This window comes from Penicillium canariense (genome assembly GCF_028826845.1).
Source record: "Penicillium canariense strain IBT 26290 chromosome Unknown utg000008l_segment0_segment0, whole genome shotgun sequence".
Taxonomy (NCBI): Eukaryota; Fungi; Ascomycota; class Eurotiomycetes; order Eurotiales; family Aspergillaceae; genus Penicillium; species Penicillium canariense.
The window spans coordinates 1,712,940-1,727,982 of NW_026622735.1; the positions used below are offsets into that span (position 1 = coordinate 1,712,940).

Sequence of the window (15,043 nt, forward strand, 5' to 3'; positions counted from 1 at the left end):
AAAAACCCTCCCCGAATTGCTTATTCTCACGGTCGGGCATTCTCAACGGGGGCGCTCGGGTCCATTACGAACTCCACTGAAGCAAGTATGAGCCAGATATTTTGTGGATTCCATATGAATCACAAAAAGCGGATTATCTTCTGGCTTTTACAAATACCCTCGTCCTGTTGGGCGGGATCGCTTACAGGGGAGAGACGATGATCAAATGGTACCTAGAACAGGAAAAGTGTGTAGTCAGGGACCTCCTATAAGGTGATAGAAGGCGCATGCTTTCTTAGTTCAGCTGTTTCAAGCCCAGCCGCCTGCAGTGCATTCTGTCTTTTCCTTGCTGTTTTTCTTACCTCGACCTCTTTCCCTTACACTTCTGTTCACTAGAGATTCCTCGATTTCCTTGATACACTATATCCCTCTCGCTCGTTCTCCCTACTTAATTTGGGTTAATAGTATGCGCAAATGCTGGCATGTTAGTACAATGAGGGATATAATTAAGATAGAATAGGGCAAAACGGCTGCCAGGTCACCACTGGGCATGGCTGTTCTGAATTTGGACCTAAAGCTTCGTTCGCTATATTGGCGTTCGACCTTCTCTGGGATTCTTCCGTCACACTCTTTGGGAGAGGAGATGTTTTCTGTCCTGCTTTAGCTTCATTTGCATATTGCATGTGGAGAACTATCACATGATAATTTCATTTACTGGATTCGTACTGCGTGGTATAAGGAAATCAAACAGGCCAAAATCAGAGAATCTGCGGTAACCAGGATTCGGTACGGAGTCGCCAAACCTAGCACCTGTACTTAGGCCAAGAAAGCAACACCCATGAAGGTTAGAAGAGACAAGATTCCAATCTCAGTTGAAATATGCCATATCGCTGCCATATTTGTGGCACTTGCGCTTGAAACACCTGTACTGCTTGACGAACTGACGGTCGCGGTAGCACTGCCTGTGTCGCCTTCTTTCAATGAGCTCAGAACACCCCCTTGGACCAGAACTGGTACACTGTCCCCATTTGCATTTGAGGCCGCCTTTTTGAATTCGTCCAGAGTATCGGAGCTTCCGGTACTGAAGGCAAGATCAGTTGGGTTGCAATACAGTGACCATTAATCCACTTACGTAGGATTAATCACTCCTACCATGCGGCCCTGGCAATGTCCAGGCTGACCACAATAGAACCAAATCGGGGCTGTATCATTCACAGTCAAGGTAAATGTAGTGGACTAATTGTCAGAAGTAAGAATCTTTCGTTTCCTTCTATCCGGAACACACTTACTGATTCTCCATTCGTAGCGGGGAAAAATCCACTGAAAAAGCTAGTCTCACTCAATGGATGGCATGGGTTATCGAAGGAAGCCTGGACCACTGAATGATTACCCGGGTAGAAATGGAATTCAACCTTGCCGCCTGGTGCGACATGGATAGTATCAGGGTCGAAGACAAGGCTGTTCTCGCCAACGTCAACCGTCTGGGTAGCACTAGAAGCCGAGGATTTTGCACTTGAAGTCGTAGCTGTAGACCTTGTAGAGGAACCAGCAGTATCTCCATAGCCTCCATACTGCGCCAGAGTAAAAGAGCTCCATAGAAGGACAACAGTATATAAAGAATACATCACCATCTTGCTGCTCTCGGTAATTTTTTGTTGGCAATAAAACAGTTTTGGTAAATTTATATAGGTATGTTTGACTCCGACATAACAGCGCTGACTTTCATCTTTATAGTTAACCGAAGAGCCATGGTAGCTGCGACTAAATCTATATTCTTTGTAAGCGTAGATGATATTTGGAATTGAAAAGCTTCGAAAAGCCACAGATCCATTATAGTCCGGTGATATGGATGATAGCTTTTAGTAGCAGCTTGGGAAATGTTTATCAACAGAGCATGAGCTGTACATTCAAATTAGTTATTTACCTAAAGTAGAAAATGCGACCCGCTTCTTTACTGGATCTCGCGAGGGGGAACTGGGCCTAGGTACTAAAAGCCAAAACTATACTTACTCTGAGTCCCTTAAATACGAGCGGAGATTTGTCATTCGAGCCAAAGACAATTCAACGTTGTAGCATAAGGAAATGTTGATCAGGCCTATTGAGGCTAGGGCCCTTGCTTTTTTCCTTATTGTGGAGGCGAAGCAACAAGTCACGGTAAATAAGGTTTCACAATAAACGCCGTAATTAGGAAGGTGTCAGCACCACTGGCGGCAAACGAACTCTATCTAGGCATCGCGACTGTCCCTGACTGGCTAACAACGGCACGGACGATTGGGAGTGGGCCACGAAGTATTCAACCATTCAAAAGCATCTCCCATATTGCAGAATTTGGGCAATGCTTGAGCATCTCGTTTCTCTGTCTCGTATTCGCACATCCCTTACCATTTCTGGTACTACGGCTTATGCATGCAGAATCAAAGCAAAGTGCACAGCCTCCTTACAGAAGTACGCATGGCTGCAGTGGAGGTCACATGATAAACATCTGAAGCCATCAGTCATATTTCAGGGTTTCCTTCACTTTCCGGGAAAAATCACCACGATCGTATTCAAGATGCCAATCCCACTCATTCTCATATATGGTCTGATTTTTCTACCTGCGTTTGCACAGCTGACAACCTTCAACCCTCCTGCGCAAGATGGAATTACGTACAGTGTCAATGTACCCCAGAGCACAGCCTCTTCTGGCTCCGGGCCTATCTTCTTCCAGCTAAAGTCCACACGTGGCATTCAGTGGTTCGCATGGGGCCAGGGCTCTCAAATGTTTGGATCAAACATATTCGTCGTGTATGCATCTCAAGAAGGCGACAACATCACGGTCTCTCCGCGGCTCGGACTTCAGCATATAGAGCCAAGGTTTAATCCGGATGCCCAAATTTCAGTTCTTGCAGGGAGTGGAATAGAAAATGGTGTCACCACGGCAAACATCCGATGTGACACCTGTATCAACTGGTCTGGTGGAAGCATGAGACCCAACAGCTCGTCAAGCTCATGGGTGTGGGCCGTGAAATACGGAAGCTCAATTGATTCGAATAGCTTGTCTGCATCCATCACCATACATGATGCGTCTGGTGTCGCAGATCTAGACCTTCGCCAGGCTTCTGGTGGCATGTCAGATAACCCTTTCATCACCTCAAGCAACATTACTTCGAGTTCAGGGCAAGCTGTCACTACATCAAGCACTGGAAATATTGACAGTCTCAGAGCTGCCCATGCTGTCATAATGACTCTAGTGTTTATTGTTCTTTTCCCTTTCTTTGCTCTGATGATTCACATTTTTTCATCTCCAAAACTTGTGAACTTCCATGCTGCTCTCCAACTATTTACTCTCGCCTTAGCAGTTGCGGGGCTTGGAATTGGTATTAAGATGGCAAAAGAACTTGATTTGATTCTGTCTTACCATCCGATCGTTGGAATGATCGTCATTGCATACCTTGCTCTTTTTCAACCCACTTTCGGCTTTCTTCAGCACATATATTTCCGCAAACATCAGAAAAAGAGTGCACTTTCTTATTTACACCGTTGGGTTGGCCGCTGCATGATAATTCTCGGGGTGATTAATGGTGGATTGGGCTTCCATTTGTCAGGGATTGGTGCGCCCTTTGCTCCAACTGGAGGCGTTATTGCGTATAGCGTTGTTGCTGGAATTGTTGGGCTCAGTTACGTTTTGGTCGTCACTCTTTTGCCTCGCAGGTCGCGTACTCAACGTGCAACCATTGAAACAAGGTCCACTGGGTGATGCAGCAGTATGGCTGTCATAATTTGGTGCTCTATTTCTAACAACTGCACGGCCACCTCCTGACAATTATTACTGAATCCACAACCACGGAAGTCTAGTAGACATATACGACCTCCGGGAAAGTTTCACCTTGCGCAGTTAATTTTCCCGTATTATATATTAGACGAGAGCGGATTTGTCAATTTAGTTACTTCCCAGGTTTTATTTTCAATAGTCGGATGAAGATGTATATGGCTGAGCCTCAAATGGTCATATATAGAGTACTTTATCAGCCTTCATTCGTACCCAGGATCGGTCGCCTTACAGAGCTCAGCATTATCCCACCCCTTCGTGTCCGTTTGTTTCACGGGCGCGCTTTAGTCGCTGAATTAAGCATACTGACCCACCTCATCTTTTGTGCCACGTTGCTCATTGTTCATTCAATTGTTATGGTAGGTATCTATATTTGATCTAGCTTATAAGCTATATCTGTCTGGGAAAGAACGTAGCAATATATTGCCCTGTGTACCAAGTAATGACCTTGGTATACTTGGTATAGCGGTCAAGGGCAAATTGGATCCATCAAAAGAGAGGGAGCAGTTAGTCATCTCTGCGTCTGGACTACTTATGAAGAGCTCTTTGAGGATCAACGACCACAGCTCCCGTCTTTTGCTGACTAGAGAGTGTGGAACGAGCCCTGTACGAAATGACCTATAAAAGGTACATTCTTCCCTTGATTGTCTTTGACGCTTGTGGGTCAAAATATTGAGATAATGTAGTCCCTACTCCATACATAATCTTTGCGAATGACAGGTCTGTTCTCGCTTAGCTCAACCCCACCCTACTCCCCACACGTACCAAAGTAGTGAACACTCTCCTATACGATACAACAATATCCGTATCGACTGCCTTCACCGCTGAGTTAGGGGCTTAGGATATTGTGTAACCAACGTGGAGCAAAGCATGTCCGAGGTAAACTGTATTTAGCCGTGAAATTGGTAGCATCAGATGACGTGTGATCGACACTGAGGCAGAGACCAGAATACTCACATGAGGGTCTGTCAGGGAAAGAGTACGCATTGATTCGCAAAGGTGCGCCCCCACCAAGGGGTACCGGCATCTATGTCCTGTTCCCCGGTGCGCCAGTATATTTAAAAGAACTTGAGATCTCCTTTGTGTATTCCCCCCTAGACTCCAGTCGGGACCTGGAGGAGAGCGACCGTGCGTCCGAAGGGACGTACACCGCCCCCGGAATGTCCATCTCTATCATTCACAAGTTTTGTGTTGCGGAAGATGAGCCAGACTCTTTAGTTTCAGGGCTACTACGAACTGCCGGACGTTCTTTTGTACGCTGCGATACCAGATAGGCAAGAAGGTTTAATTAAGGATAACAGAGTTCTATTATTGAATATGTGCAGTGTGCTCAAGCTAGTTTGATAGGTTGGCTGGCGAGCACGGAAAGCCAAGCATCATCCAGGAGAGGCACTTTATGCGACTCGAGACTCAATTAAGGGGCCGCGTGGTCAGCGACTGTGGGAGTCAACAAAGATCCTGCAAGGTTCTCCGAGGTCCACTTCTCAAATAACACTTAACGTATGAGAAATCAACAGTTCGCGCCAACTCCTATAGCCCGAGCCTTACGACATCTAAAGGTATAATTCGTGGAGACTATGGCGCCATTACCCAACTCCGCACCTTCCCTCACCACTTCTTGAACGAAAATCTTCGCAGTGTCCGAGGAGTTCACGAGAAAGACAACCATGGTTCTATTTTAGACACCTAGCAGTATTTCTACAATTATTTTCTTGAGCAAAGATACATGCTTCCCATGTGGAGGTTGGGAATTTTGGTGGGGTCGAACTGGGCTCACCTTTGTTGTGAACTTTTAACTGATCAGGGCAATGATGATGAACTGCACTAAGAAGTGACGTGATTCCGAATCGCAATACAGCCATGTATGGCGCACGCAAGCATTTAAACCTTTAAATTGATCTAAATTCCATATCTTGGGTGTTGTAGAACAAACTCATCATGACAGTGGATTCGGAGGCCAATCACTCTGAAAAGAGTCTGGTACAGCCCATCAAGACATGGAAAGGTTATATTTGGGATACCTGGGAGTTGCCTACAGATCAGCGCTGGCTGCTATTCAAGTTAGATGCGTTTGTCCTCACATTTGCTTCAGTGGGTTGAACATGCACAAAACTCATCGAAGATCTCTAACTTTGCTATGCTTTCCTGTTACAGATTGGCTACTTCCTCAAGAACCTCGATCTCAACAATGTTAACAATGCTTACCTTAGCGGCATGGAGGAGGATCTGGAGATGTACGGAAATCAGTTGGTGACAAGTACTTCCGTCTTTACCGTCGGCTATGTTATCGGCCAGATTCCTTGCAATCTACTGCTAACTCGCCTTTCGCCTCGATGGGTGATCCCCTCAGTAAGCATTCTTTACCATTAGCGTCTCTCTCCATACTGACAGAATCTACAGCTCGAGGTTGGTTGGGGTATTGCTGTTATGTGTATGTCGAGTGTGAAGTCATACCAAGCCCTCTATGCGCTTCGCTTCATTGTCGGTATTTTCGAGTGAGCATTTACTCTTCACATTTATATATTGACACTTTCAACTGATTCTCATGCTAGATCTGGATTCTACCCGGGGATTCACTACCTGCTTGGGTCATGGTACACCCCACGGGAGATCGGCAAGCGGGCCATGATCTTCTGGCTCGCTGGTTCAATCGGCACACTCTTCAGCGGTTTTTTGCAGGCAGCGGCCTACACAAACCTAGACGGTGTTCATGGTCGTGCGGGCTGGCGATGGCTCTTTATCATCGATGGGATTATCACACTTCCTCTTGCATTAGCAGGCTATCTTTTCTTTCCAAATCTGCCACAAGGGGGGAAAAGGACATGGTGGACGACTGAAGAAGAGCATTTGCTTTCAGTCAAGCGGATGGAAGAAATTGGTCGTGCTGGCAAGGAGCCATGGACTATGGCGAAGGCGAAAAGAATTTTCTCAAGCTGGCATACCTATCTTTTACGTATGTCTTCCTTTCCTAGGATTCTCCGGTCTTCTCCTTCTAACCCTTGGATCTAGCTCTGCTCTACGTTGTGTGGAATAACGGCTTCCCACAGCCTGGAATGGGCTACTGGCTGAAGAGTTTTGATAAGACACCTGCTCCTCTCCCTGGCACTTCCTATTCAATTCCACAGATTAATAATTGTAGGTTCATGTAAACACACGCAAATGATAATCTCAGCTAACCTGTCAATAGTGCCACTTCTTACTACCGGGATCTTCATCATTGTTGCTCTCGTATGGGGCTGGCTCTCGGATGGCCCTTGCCGCGGAGCGCGTTGGCCTTTCGTTCATGCCGGTGCTTTCATGACAGTGAGTACCAACGGCTTTTAAAACCGTGTGGATGGTTACTGATTATGCCTTCTAGATAATCTTCTGTGCTCTCCTCCTGCAGATGCCACTGTATAGCAATATAGATGGTCGCATGGTTGTTTACTGGCTCAGCAATATTGGGGTCAGTTTCATCCCCTGGCATCGGCCAAAATAAAATTCCCTGCTCACTTTAATCTAGCTTGGAGCTGGTCCACTCATTCTCAGTTGGACCAACGAAATATGCTCAGCCGACACGGAGAAGAGAGCTTTGATTGTCGCAATGTCCAACGACTTTGCATACGTCGTACAGGCCGTGGTAAGCCATACCGTTTGGCAGGTCGAGAACCAATAGTTGACATTTACAGGCTCCAAACTTTGTATGGAAAACTACAGACTTTCCTGCTGCGAGGAAGGGTTACCTCTGGTCGATTGTTATGCAAGTGTTATCAAGTACGTCTCATTATCTTCTTCAGAAGCAGCAGCACATTGTTGGTGCTAACGTGTCCTTTTAGTCATTGTGACTGCTGCCATTCAGATTGGTCTGTGGTGGGATAAAAGGCAAGAGTCCAGAACACAGATCAACAGCCCAGAATCAACAGTGTTGGAGGAGGCAATAGTTAAGGAGAAGGAGGCAACATACACTGTCGCACCGATCAGTGCAAACTAGAAGATGGATATAAAGCGTCTGAACATTATGATTCGTGGTAGTTTAGATTCAAAACTTTGAAAGAAAACAAAATTAAAACAATAATCATGGATTATACAACAACACTCCGAGATTTCCTTTCGCCCATATAACTGGTAGTGAGATAGAAACAACAGGGCGATAACTATGTCTTGTACTTCGATAAAATCAGGCATCAGCCTAGAAGACCATACCCTTGACCTGAGGCACCTTCTTCAGGTCAATGTTCCTGATCATCATGGTCCAGACAAAAGCCAGAACCATAATACCGGTGCCGACAGCAAGCATTCTGGTCTGGGCATAACCATAGGCATGCTGGATTGCCAATCTGGTGGGTGTTCCGACAGCGTAGCTTAGCTGAGTGTCAAGATCTTCATAGATGAGATCAAAGTTATCCATGGCCGATTCGGGGAGGTACATCCTCAACGCATTAGGATAGGTGTTCTGCCAGATTGCACTGGAAATAGTGGCCCCCATAGCGTCCCCGACCGTGCCAACAACGTTGAGCAAAGCAAGTACGGAAGCAACGTGCTGGTGATCAACAGCGGCCAAGATCGCAAGCTGTTCACAAAGGATGAAGACACTTCCACCAATAGAGATAAAGACCTGGCACATGACAAGATAACCGACAGACTGGTTCGGGCGACGAAAATAAATCATCAGGCCCTGCGCAAAGATGTAGAGAGGCACTGCAATCCACAGAAGCCACTTGAAACGGCCAGTCTTCCGGATAAGAACACCAACAATCAGCAGCAGCACACCGGACACGACGTCAAATGTGTTGCCAACGTATCCAGCCTCGGCTACGGTCAGATCGTTTACCACCTGCAAGAAAGAGGTGAAGTAGTTATCCCAGCAGTAGTAGCAAAGCTGGTATGTCGCGTCGAGCAAGCAGGCGCCGATGACAGTCCGGTTATAGAGGAACCCGTATTGAAGCAGCGGCTTAGGGGCGATGAAGGTCTCCCAAATAATGAAGGCGAAAAGCAAGACGAAGCCAACCACAAGCATAGCGATGATATAGGGTGTATCCCAGCTACTAGGAGCACTCCCAGCAATATCGAACGGAAGAAAGAACAGCACAAGGCCAGCGGAGAAGAGAAGCGACCCCATCGCTATTGAAGGTCAGTAACTTAATCATTTAGGAAGCTCATATTAACTGACCATCAAACTCAACGAGGTAGAACCAGACGCTCTGGAAAATGGTTCGGCCGCTGCTTGCCTTGACGACGTGCCCCTCCTTGACAGCCTTGCGGATATTATACTTCAAAACACAATAGAGAGGGGTGGCCACCAGAGGGAAGATAATAGCGAAAATACCGAAAGGCCAGCGCAGGCCGATGCCGCTGTCAGATAGGGCGTCATCGGCCGCTTTTGAACCAGCGAATGCCGTGATGATATAAGGCGAGGAGGTGAAGGCGTAGGCTAGACCTCGACTCTTCAGCAGAGACGCATCAGCGGTGATAACGTCCACACAATACGTCATTCCACCGAATCCAAGCGAGTAGAAGACCTAGGGATGTGGTTAGCCAGTGCACAATTTTGATCTAGGTTGCGGTTCATGACAGCCGTACATATGCAGCGCAGAATGTCGCAAGGTTGTTGCAGGCGGCCATCATGATCAAGCCCACAGTGGCGCAAATGGTCATGAACAGGAAACCCTCCGCGCGACCCCACACGTCCATCATTCTTCCCAAGGGTACATAACAAGCTGCGGTAATCGCATCGGCGACGATGTAAATGGTGTTGAGCAGCGAGTGGGATTCCCATTGACTGGTAAGGTAGGGAATCAAGCTGTATAGAATCGAGCTTTGAAACGCATTGGTGAAGTAGAGCAACCAGATACTGTGAGAAGTAGTTTTGTCAGATGGACACGCAGGTGCTGGGCAGACGGTAGGAAGCGGTACATACTTCAAAAAGACTGCAATCAGCGCTCCCTTAGACCAGGTCATGGTCATCGCCTCCATGTCGTGAACACCACGCTGGAGCTCCTCCTCGGGAGTCTCGGCCGGCTGATCCGCGTCGACGGCGCCATTGTTTTCAGCAGCGACACCATCGGGCACAGCCTCCCGCTTGCTGTCCTCGGTAGTGGTCACATCGACCTGAGTGACCGTATCCTCAGTCGTCTGACGACGAAAGGCAGTCCGGAGCCCCATTTTTGGAAACCGCAGAAAGAGACAAAGATGGGACGGATAGGAATGGTCACAGCGAGGGAAATCTCTGTCCTTATACCGAGTAGATCACACCTCCATCGCTAATTAGCGCCCGCCGATGTACTGATTGATAAAACGTAAAAGTCGGCTAGCGAGGAAGCTAACAGCACAACGAATAGCGCCACGCAAGCCGAAGATCGGAGAGTAGCCAGGCCTCGCATTTTGATTAGTCGATGGCTATGGCAAAACAGGATATTTAATCGATGCTCCTAGTCATCAGTGGTACCAGTGGGGTGTGTCTTTGTCGAGGGGCCCAAAGTTTCTGGACTCGGGGACATCCTCGCGCTGAACACGATTGTAGCAACTCAGAGTGGACTAGAAGGGGTGGATTTGGTGGGCCCCAATGATATCTAGCTTCTTGGCAGAAGGTCTACAGCTGTGGCTAACGCGGGCTAAATGCCTGCATCGGACCACGGATCCCGTGTTGACGGGGATAATGGCAGCGTCACCAGACTCGACGAATTCCACGACTGGCGGCTCGTTCGACAGGATTCATACACTGGGATCAAAGCGACATGAGCTCAGGGCATATAGTATGCAGTGACAGGCTATATGTGGGCTGTTCATGGGTTCGGTTAAGCTGGAAAGCAGGTAGCGAGAATGTGTGATGGCCCTCGGCGAGGGGCGGCACCCCACTTATTCCACTTATCTGATCCTCGCATCGCCGACGGAACCCAAGTATCCCTTGAGAGATAGCCTAACATCGCTTCCCCAACTTGGAACCCACGCTCGTTTGATTGATCACTGCATTCTGGTTCACAGTGAAGGCCACAGGAGGGTCTGGACAAATCCTCCTGGACCAGGCGCGGCAAGAGCGCCCTATCCCCTGCCTTGGTATTGCTTGGTATGTGCTTGTAGCGTGGGTCCAAGAAAGAGTACTGCCCCACGGAGACAGTACATGGGTCCGAATGACTCTGCTGCAACTGACACAACTACGTAGTACAAGTCTTCCAACAGCCAACTGCAAATCGGGCTGTGTGCTCCGGAATGGGGCCACTCCTACTGTTTCGGTCCCGTCTCGGCGCTGATCCATGGTCAGAAAAGGATCTGATAACTTTCTTCATTATTTGCCGCTTTCCCCTGTCTATAGGGAAGACCCAGCAAACAAAGATAAAAAAATTTTTCGCTGCGGCAGAAATGATCAGGGCACACGTGGCTGGTGGATGCACACGAGCGACATACCGGAGCTTCCTTCCAGTAAGAGTGCGGTCAGACAACCTTAGGGAGGGGAATTCGTCGGAGCAAATCGCCTCTCGCTGTGACAGGGCTGTTTATTGGTGCTATTGCTTCTTGCGAGCTAGAGCTAGTCCTGTTGTGCCGCCAGCAACCAATGGAGTCGGTGGATACTTTTTCCAACCCTCGGTGAAACGGATCTGATTAGATTACTTGTCGGTCTAGCTCCCCTTCCGGGTGCGGTGGCGTTTAGTGGCGCCCGTGTTCCCACATAAATTTTTCGACAAGAGTAGCGAGGGGATTTCTTTTTTCCGCAATATCCGGTGTAGCTCGTGCTGGTGTGACGAGACTGGCTATTTGACTTCTCGGGACGAGAGGGACTCCATCTATCGGCGGGGAATTGAGTGCCCAAGGCGGTCGCGGAAAATTGTCGCTGACTCGGATTATCCCTCTTTCTCTTCTCAGTTAAAAACAGAGCGCTTCTGCGCGGACGTGTGTTGCGCGCCGAGCGGATTTGTTGAAACTTTATGCGACCTCCCTCGTGGATCTCGTCGTCCCACATCAAAAGAGGCACTTGAGTCGGGATCAGCTCTCAAAACCTCGTGATTTTCCCCTTGGGCCATCCATCCTGTGGCGGGTTCCTGGTCTCGTTTCAATAGCAATAATGAAATACTAACAACAATTGCAATAGTAGTGGTAATAGTAATAATAATCATCATCACAATCCTCACCCCTTGCTGACATCTCCCGCATTGGTCTCTAAATTTCTTTCCTCAATTACCGAGGGCCATCCCCGTACAACCGCTCGCTACGTGTACAATTTTCAAAGGTTCAGAGAGTATCCCAGGATCTCGTCTGGCACGTTCAGCGCATATATATTGCGAAAAATAGCTTATATGCAAGGTTTACCCTGCAGGAACGTCCAACTGACCCTTCAAGCATGGTATTCTTAGTAAAAGAAATAGGAATGAGGTGAATACAAAGGATTCCGACTCGGCCGTAGCCTTTATGCAGAAATGGGGCTTTGACAGAATTGATAGCGCGATTCTAAACAAACACAAAATGGGTATCGAGGACGCCGGCGTCCGATGCTAAATTGGCAAACGAGCATGTTCCGTATCATTTTCATCATCGTCCTTGTGTGCAATCAGCTGGTAGGGCCCATTGGCATCAGACCGACGACGTCGCGAATGTCGATGCACAGCACAATACAAGCCACCCACCAGACAACCCGACGCAAAAATCGCAATGAGGAGCACACCCCAGTGGATTGTGAGGAAGTTTCTTCTGGATGATTGAGAACTGCGCTTCAAGATGTCTGTTGTACCCAGGATATCTCCATCGGCATTGACGGCACACACCCGGAAGTACGAGGTAATATCCGGTGGCAAAGGAATCTCGGTTTCAAAGCCAGTCCGGTCAACTCGATCAGTCATCGCGAACGTCATATTTTCCAGGCCTATACCATCCCAAGCTTCAAGTTGCCAAGACGCAACCTCGGTCGCACCATTCCAGCTCACAAACACACTATCACCGGCAATCGCTGCATCAGGCAAGGTGTTCGGGGTGCCGAGCCAGCTGCCCTTGTACACGCGATACGAAACAATCCGGCCGAAGGAGTAGTACGCCGAAGCGCCAAAGTGGACATCGCATAAGACATCTCCCTTGTGGGAAAACTCGGTATATGCAGCACTGTGACCCCAGCCAACCAGCACATTTCCCGTGTCTAGGACCTGTAGATTGCCTTGCGATGTCGCCATCAGCTCCTGGGGATGGTTGTAGCTCGTCCGCAATGTCGCCCGTCGAGCAGGGATATCTAGCTCAATCAGGGCGCCATAGCTTGTTTTATTGAGGTCATAATCGCCGTTGGCGGCATTGTTGAACAGAGTTATCTGGTTTGGGCCATGCCAGCGGGCATCATGCTGCCACTCGAATTGTGTAGCAGCCCCGTTCGATGCATCCGAGAACTCGTTGTCTTTTCCACCCAGGGTCCAGAGTAACTCGCCAGTGGATCCATCTATACAAGTGACAGAGTGGGTATGCCGACCGGAAACCAAGTAATGGCCCTGGTCGTTCTTGTCCACACTGTTCATATGGAAGTAGTCGTAACCCCGGGTCCGCTCATAACCCCGATCATCGAGTGGCTCGTAGCTGCTATTTGGTGAGAAGAACTGAGAAGAGCGCCACTCAAACAGAAGCTGTCCCGTCGAAATGTCAATTTCCTGAAATACGCCTTCATAGAGCCATCCAAGTTCAGGGCCTCCCACACTTGTCAAGTCGGCTGGTATAGGTTCGTAGATCGTGACGAGGGCAGTATCGTTGACAGTAATATGAAACTCATGGAGATCACCATCCAGGGCACCAACAGGAGAAACAATGAATTTCGTAGTATAGGTCGAGTCCAGCTGCCACAAAATGTCAATAATTAGCCGTCTCCGTGGTCGAGAAAAGCGCAAAATCGGCCCTACCATATACCATGATCCACGACCATGTCCGTCCTCCTCGTCACCCTGCCAGAATGTCACATAGTCTTGGCCCTTGTATTGTTGAACTCTGAAGTCCTGGGTTGTCCCCCAGTTATATTTCATCCAGACGAGCCCTCCGTGAGCATCCAATATCATGGGTCCCGGGTGTGCCACGGAGTCACCTCGTGGCGCAAGGAAGGTATACCGTGGATCGCATTGCGCACCAGACGGGGAGATTTCAACAACTGGCGACTCCTCGTCGAAAGAGAAATAGCCTTGTGATGGTCCAAATCCATATAGTCCAAGATCATACCAGCTCAACCCGGACCGAAACCGAAACTTAATGAGCTGGGGTAGCGCAAAAAGGTAGAACAGAACACAGCCCCCAATGACCCCAACGATTGCAGGTATCAAGCGGCGGGGATCAGTTTTTGGCCGATCTCTACGGCCAAGCCAGGAGCTCAGGCGCAGAGAGGCGGAAGAAGCCCGCAAGAACATTGGCGCATCGCGGTGCAAGTAGAGGGTGTCTTTGTTTCAGGGGCAATAGAGCACCGCCACCGTCAGGATAGAGAGCGTCAGGAGAATACGCAGATTGTGACTGACTAGGGCAATCTCTCCATGTTATATGAAATGCGTCTCTCCACAAAGCCAACGTCCCAACAGACCCACCCTCACTGATGCCTCCCCGCATGGCACATTCGTTGGCCGGACTCAAGGTGAGATCGCCTCTGGACGCGCATGTTCATTCGGTCATTCAAGACTTATCCATACATACTTGGTATCTGCCAAGATGAGGGTGGATCTGTCGCGCCTCCGGGATTACGAAGTGACCCATCCAACTGGGGGATAGAGTTAGCGGGCGGACGCATTGTCGGCTTCCAACCTTCTTGGCTGAGCGAACACCCAGAAAAAGTTAGCCAGTGAGGGCGATCAGTCAGAGATTGTGGATTTCAATTTCTTGAAGCCCCCCTTCCGCCATCCAAGCCACCCGGAACCGCAGCGCCACCAGCCCACGCGTCGTTTGGCGCAGTGCCGACACGTGGGGCTCAGAGTGTCGAAAGTGGGCGCCTCTCAACCGGGGTCCAATCAGACCAAGATAACGTCAATGTGGTTATAGACGGCTCATCAGGTCTGTGCCAGATATTCGTGCGTTGATGGGTGAGGGAAGCGCCAATTCCGCTGGTTTCTATACACGCCATGCAGTAGGTTTTTGAGACACGGCTGTCGTTGCTCGTTCTTTTTGTTCCCGTACATTATCAGGTCAATGAAAAGATTAGATTAGTCCAAGTTTCTGAAAAGGAGCAGTCTTGGTCCTCCACGGTTCCCCTCTCCTCTCTTTAATCACATAGGAAATCTTCCCGCTCAGAATAGCAAGCGGTACGAGCGGTACGAGAACGCGCTGGAGGCCGCGTATTATTCT

The 15,043-nt window shown here is 48.7% G+C and overlaps 5 protein-coding genes across 5 annotated transcripts; 2 read left to right on the plus strand and 3 right to left on the minus strand.

The window, feature by feature from the left end:
* Positions 1–795: 795 nt before the first annotated feature.
* On the minus strand, positions 796–1,610 carry N7482_010560 (cupredoxin domain-containing protein; the record flags this gene model as incomplete). The annotated part of the gene is made up of 3 exons (XM_056692684.1): positions 796–1,060; positions 1,112–1,215; positions 1,269–1,610. The coding sequence occupies 3 exons, from the start codon at positions 1,608–1,610 to the stop codon at positions 796–798; spliced, it is 711 nt and encodes a 236-aa protein (XP_056538641.1).
* Positions 1,611–2,530: 920 nt separating this feature from the next.
* On the plus strand, positions 2,531–3,715 carry N7482_010561 (cytochrome and DOMON domain-containing protein; the record flags this gene model as incomplete). The annotated part of the gene is made up of 1 exon (XM_056692685.1): positions 2,531–3,715. One exon carries the CDS (start codon positions 2,531–2,533, stop codon positions 3,713–3,715), a length of 1,185 nt encoding a protein of 394 aa, XP_056538642.1.
* Positions 3,716–5,725: 2,010 nt separating this feature from the next.
* On the plus strand, positions 5,726–7,757 carry N7482_010562 (uncharacterized protein; the record flags this gene model as incomplete). The annotated part of the gene is made up of 10 exons (XM_056692686.1): positions 5,726–5,878; positions 5,942–6,136; positions 6,188–6,282; positions 6,340–6,740; positions 6,797–6,922; positions 6,975–7,090; positions 7,146–7,232; positions 7,290–7,406; positions 7,456–7,540; positions 7,603–7,757. The coding sequence occupies 10 exons, from the start codon at positions 5,726–5,728 to the stop codon at positions 7,755–7,757; spliced, it is 1,530 nt and encodes a 509-aa protein (XP_056538643.1).
* Positions 7,758–7,955: 198 nt separating this feature from the next.
* N7482_010563 (MFS siderophore iron transporter) lies at positions 7,956–9,928 on the minus strand (the record flags this gene model as incomplete). Its single annotated transcript, XM_056692687.1, has 4 exons — positions 7,956–8,887; positions 8,937–9,285; positions 9,347–9,617; positions 9,684–9,928. The coding sequence occupies 4 exons, from the start codon at positions 9,926–9,928 to the stop codon at positions 7,956–7,958; spliced, it is 1,797 nt and encodes a 598-aa protein (XP_056538644.1).
* Positions 9,929–12,249: 2,321 nt separating this feature from the next.
* On the minus strand, positions 12,250–14,121 carry N7482_010564 (arylsulfotransferase family protein; the record flags this gene model as incomplete). The annotated part of the gene is made up of 1 exon (XM_056692688.1): positions 12,250–14,121. The coding sequence occupies one exon, from the start codon at positions 14,119–14,121 to the stop codon at positions 12,250–12,252; it is 1,872 nt and encodes a 623-aa protein (XP_056538645.1).
* Positions 14,122–15,043: the final 922 nt, after the last annotated feature.